A 12,384-nucleotide genomic window follows, 5' to 3' on the forward strand; every position below is an offset into this window, starting at 1 on the left:
AAAGAATTATCTCTAATATCCGAGGAAAAACAAATCTTCACTAAAATCGCAAACAAAAACAATGCTGATGCCATAAATTAAAGTAAACACAAAAACTGCTGTCAACTATTGCTGGCTATTGTAACATACTATCAAAGCATTTTGAATGAATGAGCACTATCAGAATTGAAATCAAAGATAAGATAAATAAATGTGTTGTTCTGCTATCTAAAAATAAGTGGGTCTATAAAATATTGAATGACTGTACAGTTTGGACAATAATGTGCTATTATAGTGTATAAAAGTGATTATATCTCATCAGCTAGCTTGAAGATTTCTTCGTAAACAACTTGTTGGTTTAGAACTAAGAAACGGATAACTAGCTTATGTTTTGTAATACATTTTATAGTGTACACCGGAGTGCCTTCGATCAATACAATAGTTTGTGTTCTTTACACTTTTATTTAACAAATATTTTATGAAATCGACAAGAAAATATTGGTTAGAAACACATATTTTTGTTTTTAAAATTACAAGTGGACAAGACAATGTAATCAGTGCGCGTAATTTATATTAATTCCGTAGCACAACAACAGTTTCACTTTTGTAAATCATGTGAGAAAAGGATCTCAAATTTAATTAGTTCTTCCTTGATTAACAATGGCATTAACAATATAGAAAATACTTACATAAGCTTTTCTTCCATAAAATTCTGAAGGACACATGATTCTAATTGAATGTTGTTTTACTGAAACGAACAGCTCATTGTGCTTGTCTATAGTCTTGTACTTTTGTACTACGTATTCGTCTCTAGCAATCCAAAAATCATTTATTTAAAGAACTTGTTAAATTTAAATTAGTATTCCTTAAAAATTGACAAGGAAAATTAAAACATGCAAAATACAATGCTTTCAAAAACAGCTAATTAACAATTAGTGCGCAAATGTCTTTCTCTTTCAATATAAATAAGTAATTGCGCTGATTTTAATGTTCTCGTATCTTATGTAAAGACATGTCATAAATAACTACTGTAAATGCAATCTTTAAATATATCGTTTGCTCCAAAAACAGTTTGTAATGTATGTGAAAGTCTGTATAGTAATATTAGCACTAGTTACAATGTTATGTGAATGTGTCAGTGCTTTAAATCAAAACAAGTTTGTTGGAATCAGAAATAAACTAAATTTTGTAGATAAAACTTTACTGATTAGAGAAATTTTGAAACACAGGATAGTTTTCATAAGTGCTCCTAAAGGTTTTGGAAAGTCCACAAATCTTGAAATGATCGGTTTGTTCTTATCGAACCGCCACAAAAAGAGTGAGATAGCGATACATTTCAAAGAAACTAAAATATCAGATGAAAAGGAATTTGTAAAGGCTCACCTCGGTGAGTACCCAGTGATCCAGTGCGATCTTTTAGCGGAAAGTGATTTCACTAGTTTTGAGTCAGTACTAGCCTCATTTAAAGAGTCACTTCACAGTGCCTTTGTGGAGCACAGATACTTACTAAAGAGTGAGAAAATCCCTAAGGAAATGAAGACTATTTTGAAACAATACACTAACTTAACAGATATTCTACAAGCGAACAGCACCGAAGAAGTCGTTGAAGGCCTGGACTTTCTATCGGAAATACTTCACAAACATTATGCCAAACCTGTAGTATTGTTGGTAAACGGGTTTGGCCAAGCAGTGACCGAAAATATTATTCAGAAAAGTGAAGATGTCACTTCTATTTTAAATCTGTACTCGTTGATGATTCGAACCACGTTTGTAAACAGCAGTACAATATCTCATGTGGTGTTAAGTGGGGAGACTTGGCTCTACGGACTAAAAGGCACACCTTTGACTTTAATAGATTACGCCGGTTTCCTGCAAAGACCAGAGTTTAGTCTCTTCTACGGATTCACTCACAATGAAGCAGATGACCTGATGAGGAGATTTAAAGTTCAAGGGGATCAAAGAGAAGAGGCTTACAAGTGGTTCGGCGGATACTCCAGCCTTGATGGGAAAGTTCAAGTTTTCAATCCAACTTCACTACTTAAATTTCTTCAATACAAACATTTAAAAAAGTATTGGATAGGTTCCCAGCTAGGTACAGACTTGATTGAATTAATGCTTCATGAGTTAAATTTCAAGAATAACTTCACAAATTTAGTAACAAATGGAAGTTATTCGGTAAAAATTAATCTTGAAAAAGACATGCGATTAGTATGTTTGGAAAATCTTAAAAACAAAATTACACAAATACCGGAACACTGTGGAAATTTCTTCTATCGAGTTCTTTTGGAAGCAGGGTATCTAACATTTATGGATAATCAGGGTAAAGACAAAAAGAATGTGGCTTTAGCTTTGCCGAATGAAGAAATTCGTTCTTACTTTAACCGTTACATTTCAAAATTTAATGTTGTACAGTGGCATAATGAAAGTTTTGTGAATTTGGAACAGATATTGTCAAAAACGTAACACTGGTGATGTTGATTACTTGGTGTGGATAATGTTTTCATTGAGTGCCTAAGTAAGACAGTCAGAAAGAACGTTGTTTGAACACAACAAAAGGATTGATAGTACTATATCCCCTTGTGCATGTAAAGTTCTAGTTGATTGGAACATCCATCAAGTATTAGAGATGAATACACCTTAACGCTTGTGGTACAATATAAAAATCATGCTATATCTACATTAGTTACTTGTGTTATTAGGAATGTGTCACTAATGGTGTGTTAGTATTTTTAGGTAATGCAACCAGCTATAGGTTAGATATCTTCTTTTCACATTTCTTCTTAGGTTAGAATTTTCTAGTCACAGCTTTATAAAACAAATTTCATGTTAATAGGAAAGATAGAAAAATAATTGTTATTACCCCTAAGGACTTACAGATTAACGTATAATTCTTAGGTAATTTTTAACCACCTCGAGGAAAATGGCTGAAGTTAAGGTGTAATTTTTTAAATTACGTTAATAAATTATGACATCAGGGGATCATACATTATTTAATGATTCAAAACTCAAGAAAATGCCATATTTAATTCCAAAAAGTACTACTTCTGGGAATTGCCTTTTCCACAGAAACATGTTATCCACAGAAATCTGTAATAAATCTGTAATGTAAAATCTGTCTCTCTGTAATCTTTCATTATAAATATGTAAGAAAATCATCTTCTACATTCAGCCGTTTTTTCTACCCTGATTTCGTGCAAACAGCATACTTAATAAACAAAAAGATTATACTTAGTGTTGCCATCTTTATTATGCTTTTTTCAAAGTTAAATTAGACTACGTTGTACAAAAAAAATCAAAATAAAATACTTATTAAATTAGGCTTAATTGAAATTTTGTAGACTTACAGAACTGAAGGAAACAGGACTTTCCAGACATTTTCTATTGTTCAGCCATACAAAAATATCAGTAACAATATGTTCCGAGATCTGTAAATTGATCTTTTCCTCGGGCGAATAACTAACACATTATCATACCAGACCGTTGTGATACGCATAACTCAGTTGTCACAACTATGTTGTTAGTCAAATCCATGCAAATTAACTCTAAAACATGCACTAATGAAAACAAACCCCTAATTATTAAAACTTAACTAACATAAGAAATATCTTCACACACCGACCAACCACATAGAACTGACCAGAGACCAATAGTATAAATAAATAAATAGTGAACGGCGAGTTGGCCCACAACATGGTTGTGATCCCTGACGTACCCGTGTCACAATGCTCTGGTGTGATTCGTAGTGAAACGTAGTGTTACTGATTGTAGTGTATCACTGATCGATGGCAAAAATCCGGAAACCCTCCTGTTTCCTCCACAATCCTGCCATTGTTAAAAACAAGCTTCTTACAGAACTAGTGCACGATTTTAGGTGCCATCGGAGGAACGTAGTAGCAAGCTAGACCTGCAAACAATCAACCCTTCCCAACTAAAATAACATATAATGTACGGTAATGATTCGGGATTGATGAATTTGCATTGATTAATTTCATCCAATCCTAAAAGCGAAGACCAAATACTGGCCACATTGAGCATGTCTAGTATCCTGAATCATAATTACGAATACTTAGGTAATTCTAGTAATTTTCCCTTTTAGATTTAATTATTCAGTTGGAATACTTTTTCTGGTAATTTTGTATTATCCGGAGGCCACTATTTTTTGATCAGTTCTCTTTGTTTCTTCTCTATAATAATGTAGTTTTTTATGTTACCGGTAAGAAAACACGCTAAAAAATAGTGGCCCCGGATAGTAACCTTTTTCACTATAAATATGGTTGCTAATAATATAAAAATCTATAAAAATAACATTTTACATCTCAATTTAAATCTGTAATTATTTAATGTCTGCTTGGTTTATAAGCCTGCAATTATCTTAAGCTTATACATATTTATTACATAAAAACACAATTCGAATGTACTTCCAGAGGTGACCACCAATCATGTACAAGTAAGGTTATGGAAATATGTTCGTTAATTACGGTATTCATCGTAACTTAATAATTAAGTTAGGGACAAAGCTTCATAAGCCTTATTTAGGATTCTACTAGGGCTTAACATAATCGTGTCGTTGTCCGTCCGTCTGAGCAAAGACTTATTGATTTTAGGGCGGTCCGTCAGTCTGTCTGTCCGTCTGTTCGCTGAACTTTTCTTTACACTCTATCCGGCCCTTCGATACTCCGGTGTATCGATATTTAGTACATGATGTAGACACATTGTGGTAGAATACGCCGATTCATTTATATACCTGTACTTTACTTACATAATATTAAAAACAACGAAATGTATACATCTCCCCTTTATGCAACCTCCCATCCTCGAGAACAAATCCTGAATTTGCTACTGCCTCCTCGATTATAGAATAATATGTTGTTGAATTCTAATTAACACTCTTTTCTTTTCTTGTATCCTATCCACTTCATCTTTTACCCATTGGTTATATTTCAATAAAAAATAATTTCTTAAAATACAAACTACGAAATCGTAAGCTTTATCGACAAAGTATTTACACAAAATTCTAATCTGAAAGATGAGAGCCAATTTCCGATTTACAAGCGCACAAAACCTATTATTTCGTGAAATCAATTAATGTCTTCTAAGATATAATCGATCATAACCAAGCTAGTTTTTGTGAAAAGTTGGAATTAGCAGCTAGAAAAAGGGCTTAAAAATACAAAAGTATACAATCGTTCAAAGTTCACAATTGGATTAGCTTAACGTGCTTAAATTAAAATCAGCCGTCACGTATATATTATTGATATCAGCGTCAGCCGAAAACTTAAAAGGACTACTGAACATCTTTTCTATATATATATATATATATATATATATATATATTATTTATATCATCGTATATCGTCTACATAGTCGTGTGTAACGAGTGAGATTGATTAGACAACACTTAATGGACATGGACTTTATCTCCTAATATAGTTAGTTCTCTTGGGAACCCAACAACGCTTCAGCCGGTTTGCCCACTCGCCCTAGCACCTCTGGAAATTGCAATAGCCTTCATCTGGCCTTACAGGTTTTCTTTTCTTTCTATTGTTCAAAAATGGCATTATTGGAGGTGAATTTTCAATTTAGTGAACAGAAAAAAAGTCATAGGGGCTCAAGTATACCGTGTTTGAGGAGCGACGGGAAGGTCTTTGCTTATCAAAACTCAGTAATTTAGAGTAAAGTGTGAAAGGTGTATGTAATATCCAGTGGTATTATTGATGGTGGGTTTTACGCTGGCAACTTTTTTTTACAACCTTTTAAGGATTTGCTGGTAAACATATTGATTTACAGTTTGACCTACAGGCAATACAGACCTTCTTATAAGCAATGCAATCGAATAAATGAGTGTGGTTTTGAACAAAATTGTACTTGATAAAGCGATATATCTCCATATACTTTCTTCAATTTAGTAAACACTTCAGTAGTATTTCCACCAAGTTTGTCACAAAATTTGATTACACAACGTTTCTGTAAATTCATTTCACTCTTTGCACAACGAAAACTGGTTTACAAACAGTATGTTTATATTTCACTTGTTTACAATAGACTAAAACAATTAATGTTCAAAGTTTGTCAGCTGTTCGAACTGATAAAGAAATAAGAAAGTAATTTTATTCATGAACTTGGTTTTATTGGGAATTTACCAAACAACTAAGAAAGATTAAGTGCTAAGCTGTTTTTACTTTAATTAGGAACTCTTTATGGAGTGTTTACACTGGCTGACTGCGGTTTGAAGAGGAAGTCATTTCACGGGCTGTTCACCTCTTTGAGCCTCTAATGATGAATACTTTTGCTGTTCTGAAACTCTTTACTTGCGGGGAAAAAGGTTCAAGTATGGGGTTACAGTAAAACTATTCTTCAATTTTGTATTATTAAGTATTCAAGGATGTTAATTGCTTATTTAAATAAATTTGAATATTGAATACTTACTATCACTATGAAACAAATATTGTTATAGAAAGTGTGGTCCAATGACGTACCTAAATAAATGTTTAGCAGTATAAATGTACTTGCATCTTTGAGAACTAGGCTAAATATTGTATACACATCCATTATTTAAAAATTAAATAATTGTTAAATTCCTTTCAATGTTGTTAATTTCTAAACAAAATAAAACCATTTATAATTCAATGTGAATATTTTCATCAACAACATTACATAATAATCATAAGGTAAAATACCTCGGTGACTTATTATCTGAAATTTTCTTTTAAAATCATTCTTTTTGCAATGTTTAGAATTATTTTCCTTAAAACTATCAATATCATTTTATTATACATTTTTAACAGCAAATATTTTATTCATTTTTATTATTTTTGAAATTTCTAAAAATATATGACAGGAATCTAATTTAAATTCTATATTAAATCAATAAAAATGTTGAACACCTAAATTGAATATTTGTAAATGAAATAAATCTTTTACAGGTTTTACTTTTTAATACGTTAGACTTATTGGTATTTTTACTGTTAGTACATTGTACAGTTACACTTTTTTAACTTAATATTTTGTGGATAAATATTCAAATCGTGGATTCAGTGATTTTATTTAGATTGCAATCAAACATTCTCTGCTTTGCAAATTTACTGCATTATATATACAAAGTCATAGGTAAAATATTTTTCTTTTATTAAGTCAAAGATTGTCTCCATACATACTTACATACAAATGTTTTGATTTTATTTTATGATTTAGCGAATGTTATATTAATATGGGTTCATTTTGTGCTGAACAAAAGTAAGTTGTGACAGTCTACTGGAAAAGTGTTATTTCAAATTTTAATTGAGTAATCTAACTGGAAGTAGTGATACTTTATTATTTGTTATTATGTTAAGAAATTACGTTTTAATCTGTTACCTAGTGTGTTCTTAGAAAACGGACTTGTGTTGTCAGAAAATAGAAACAAGTATTTTTAAAACCAGTAAAAGTAGAACTTTTAATTAAATATACAGAATGTGCTGCAGATGACACTGTAAACTGTAATAAGACTTGTAGGGCTGTAATAAACTATATAAATTCAAACTAAAAAAGTGCTCTAGTTCAGGAATATTAGTTGAAATTAGTCCAATTAAGATCGAGACTAATATTAATATAGGCTAACTTCATGCTAAGTTGTTAATATAAATCTAAGAATTACTCTAAGAAGTTTAATAGACTAATCGGAAGCTAGTCCCAACAAAATCTTAGTGTGTGAAATGAGATTATCCCAAATGTCTGACAGCTAGAAGCGATACAGGTTTAGCATAGTTGGATGTGTTTAACAAAACTGTATTGATGATGGGCTTATGTAAGGGAGAAGAGGGTTCAAGTGGCTTAAGCCACCACCATAATTTTAAAAGAGAAACATTAATATTGCACCTGGTAGTTTGTTTTAAGCTTGAACACATTTATGATGTCTTAAAGCTCAACAATTTCCTAAGGAAAAGTTCTCAAGCCTCTGTTTTTAAAGGATATTTCATACCTAGTAAACCACCCAGTGTCTTAGCCCCCTTCAAAATTAATTTTCTATATACGCCACTGATACTCATATCTTAAAGAGATATACTGAAAATTATATCAGACAAATATATAAATATTTATTTTTACAAAAAATATAATCCTGTACCACTTTGGTAAATATAAGCACTTATGAAGAACATACAACATGGTGTTATACACCTCTCCCCTGAGAGTAATATAATATTCCATTAATGCTGCACGGATTGTTTGCTAACTCCTTTGAAAGGTTCTCTTTAACTTTTAACTACTCATGTCTTGCAGTGTTACTTTTCCTCAGTTCTCTTATTTCCTTTCTTTTAAAGCAATTATATTTTTATATGAAACCATTTTTACGTTTTTATACATTTAAGATATTATTTTATATCAATATTGTTGTATAAAAAGTTTACAGTAAAGTTTGAATGTCAAATGATTTGTACCTTTCTTAAAAAAGTATTTTTTGCACTTAGGTATATAAGTGTATTGTAAGAAATATTAGGTTTAGTAGCATATTGTCTAATATTAGAATGTTAATTAATTTTGCACTATATCAATAATAATTTGAATTCCAAATAAATTTGTAACTGTTTACAGTGACAGATTAAGAGAGGGCAACCGCCCCCTTCCATAATATCATATCAGGGTGGTCATACAATTGAGAAAACCAGGAATAAGCAAGGAATTTAAGACATTGAGTGGGAACGAGGAATGTGTGTGTAGAGAATGTTGTAGAACTGGGAATATTGAAACATAATCGTTTCAATGTCAAGAGTTTATGAAATCAAAAAATAATTTATTTTAATTTACCCAAATGTATAATTGCAATTTCTTAACCTTCCAGTGGCAAAATTTTGATGTTGGAAGTTGGTAGAGCCTAATTATAACAGAGAGGCGAAATTGTGGTGTATATGTAGTTCTACACAATGACTGATTAACATTTATTTTATAACTTTTTTTATTAATATCTGAAAAACTGTAGATGGATTACCAAAGTATGGAAATATTGTAGATTTTAAATAATATTTGACTTAAAGTTTCTACTTTTATGCAGTGCAATGTCGTTTTTATGCACGGACGTCTGTTCAGCAAGGTTTTTACCTAGGTTTAACATCTATTGCCATTAAGCCATCTTATGGTGTTATCACACAGTTGGTATTTATTTTAATTGGTCTCATGTGATGTCTATAAACTATTTCCAAGTAGGGAAAGAGTTTCATGTAATATACAGTACATATATTAAAGTAAAAAAATAAACTACGACTGTGTTTGATGACACTCGTAATATGTTTTATGAAATCATAGTTTAAATTCTTAAAAATCCTGTATATTGTGTCTAATTTTATAAATATTACTAGAGACGATCCCCTGATTCCCCACTTGAAGGGGGGGGTGTTTCATCTCCCCCCAAAGATCCCCTGGTATGCCAAGCGGCCCCCCAAAATGGCACCCTTAATCTGCCCCTGATTGTTTGTGTCACTTCCAGGAAAAATTATGTCATCAAGATAATTATCACAGTCTGAATTCCAGATATATTCTATTCTAGAAAAACTGAAATATCTCTAGAGCGCTAGAGCCTGCAAAGAGTCCAAAAGTTTATTGATAACTGTCATCAGTGTTGCTTCATAAAGTTCCAGCTATAGGTAGGCATTTGAAATATCAACTTTGGAAAACTTCTTTCCTCATTTTAATTTATAAAGATCTCGTATCACTGGTTACCAATATCAATATTACAATTGCAACCTTGAAATCATCACACACAGAACTTAATTGACTTAATTATGCATAACTCCAAAAGCTTATCAACTTTGGCCCTAACAGGTTCATGTTGAGAAAAAGGAATGGGCCATAGCTGGAAGAATTTTGGCCTGGCTCCAGTATTTAGAGATAAGGAAACGATGTGCATGTACCCGATGTACATGATGTACATGTACCCAAATCAGGTTCAAATATAGATGCATATATCTTTGAAATGTCATCAATTTTGTCTCTATTCTTTGGGTCATTACTAATAATGTTACTGATAAAATATTAACATCAATGAAGGGATCTGAAATAGTAATATTGAAATCATGAAACCAAGGTATTCCAATGATATTGGCACCTTTTGCAGAAGTTTTTACAAGCAATCTCAATTGTCTGCATTTAGAGATGTCTGCTTTGGATGTGTTAAAAAAAATAAACCGTGTACTATATGAAAACTTAAGTTTGTAATGACAGATAGAAACAAATTACAAAACAAAAAATTGGAAGCAATAATGTTATATTATGAATTAAGTTTACACAACAATGGGTACATAGTTCGTTTTTAAAATGTGTTGCAGCTGTTTTCTTGTAATCTGTAATTATTAAAAAAAAAATTAATTTCATCAATTTCAGCTGAGGAATTTAATATTGATGAGTATCAAAAATAAAATTAAAAGAAATAGTTTTTTTTTTTTAAGTTGGTTACAATAAAAAAGAATTGTTTATTCTTTTTTCATATTACTTTTTAACTACTTTTAATTTCAACTATAAATCTTGATAATTTTGATTAATGTGTGCCTAGAATGAGGTTTCTTAATAAAATATGAGTTATCAATACTACAATACTTGTATGGGGAGTACTATATGATACTCATTCACCATGTAGTCACTGGGTTTTTACTTTTTACTTGACTGCCACCCTTTTGAAATTGATACCTACAGAAAGTTTATAATATACATGGATGTCTACCTCAGTATGATTGAGGTTTCTGTAAAGGTTTCATGAATTTGTCTAAAACCGTTCATGAAATATTAATGTTTTCTAAAAACACATATAGACAGATTAACTTCTAAACCAAGCTAGATAGGATACATGTTACTGTTTATGTATTATTTGTTAGTTTTACCTGCTGAACAACGTGGTAAAGTTTGATCAAATGGTTGCAAGACACTTTGTTAAAGTCAACTTAAACCAAATAAGAAGAGCCTTAAAAATACATTTTCAACAGGGAAAGAACTGTCTTGTTATCACTTAACATTTCTTATTAATTTGTTTATATTTAATTTTTTTAATGTGATATTAAAATTAGAATAAAAATAATGTTACTGTTATAATTTATTTTTTATTTTAAAACAATAATTCAAAAGCAGTTTCAATTATTACAGTTTAATTGTCATAATATTTTACAACACATATGATTCAGAGATATATTCAAAATTTGGTTTTCGTTTAAAAAGTGTCTTAAACTTCATGTTCAATAATTATTCACCCTGATACTACTACCAGTGATACTAAAATAACTATTTACCCCTTAGAGTACCAGCTAGATACCGTGTTGGGACCTGCTGGTTAAAGTTACCTCCTTTAGCTACAGGAATATTTGTTACATTTTGCTCAGTTGGTAATATTAGGAGTCTGAGAATATCCAAAATTTCAAATTAAATAAAAAATGTGATTTATTATGTGAGAGGCCGACTATTAGAAGTGAAAATCAATGTCGAGAAGTTTCAGATAATTCGTTGTGTTAAATAATCAATACCGGTTTTGAAATCAAACAATAGAAATCAATCTAATATTGATGGGAAAGATGAGTTGAATAGCAAGACTCCTGTCATGGCAGGTCTTTTTGTCATGATCTGGGACTGATAGTAGGGAACTGGGGACCGAAAACAAACCAACCCTTGCTGTCAGATTGCCTTTGCCACATAACTGTCTAGTTCAGATGTTTATTATTCTGTCCTAAACAACTTAATTGTCTAAATAATTACGAAGAAACTATAAAGGTGTTTTGAAATTAGTCTATTAATATTTGAATGGTTTAAGCCACCATTTTATGTCGTACTGATGACGATAACTGTAATCACAACTATTTATATTTACACAACAAAGCACCAGCCGGATATAAAAGTTTTATTGCTCCCCCAATGTGCCATATACTAGTATGAATTTTAACTATTATTATCTTTCAATAGCATAACTTAGTAAATAATCACACCCAATATATCTTTTATAAATACTCTTTCTCCCAGATACGACATAAAATCAAATGCACTATATCTTATTGCATTATCACAAGTAATCAAACCCATTTCAAAGGACGTTAGCACTGTAAATATAAAACATGTACAGTAAAACAATTTTGATTTCAGTTCTATTTTGTTTGTGCCCATATATTTATTTATTTTTGTTCATAAAACCCTATACAGTCAAGTGATATGATAATATCTTTCAAAATCCAAAGGTGCATTACAGTAAATATTTAAATATAATTATGCGAAAACCTGTTTTATTAGTATTTCTATTACATTCAAAATTTAAAGAATTAAAGTCAATTACAACACTTTCAAAATAAAGCTTCATAAAAAGTATTTTTTTATAAATATTTTCAGTAAAACAATCTTGGTTTCAATTATATTTGTACAGTGCCATTTATGAATGTATTTTTGTTCATAAAAATCTATAGAGTT

The 12,384-nt window shown here is 30.8% G+C and overlaps 1 protein-coding gene across 1 annotated transcript; it reads left to right on the forward strand.

The window, feature by feature from the left end:
- Nucleotides 1-236: 236 nt before the first annotated feature.
- On the forward strand, nt 237-3,132 carry LOC124357164. The gene has a single exon (XM_046808673.1). The coding sequence runs from the start codon at nt 1,057-1,059 to the stop codon at nt 2,440-2,442; it is 1,386 nt and encodes a 461-aa protein (XP_046664629.1). The 5' UTR covers nt 237-1,056; the 3' UTR covers nt 2,443-3,132.
- Nucleotides 3,133-12,384: the final 9,252 nt, after the last annotated feature.

This window comes from Homalodisca vitripennis, chromosome 3 (assembly GCF_021130785.1).
Source record: "Homalodisca vitripennis isolate AUS2020 chromosome 3, UT_GWSS_2.1, whole genome shotgun sequence".
NCBI lineage: Eukaryota > Metazoa > Arthropoda > Insecta > Hemiptera > Cicadellidae > Homalodisca > Homalodisca vitripennis.

Excerpts from the sequence above, each read along its gene's own strand:
- LOC124357164 (XM_046808673.1), top strand. The coding sequence starts at position 1,057 with ATGTATGTGAAAGTCTGTATAGTAATATTAGCACTAGTTACAATGTTA.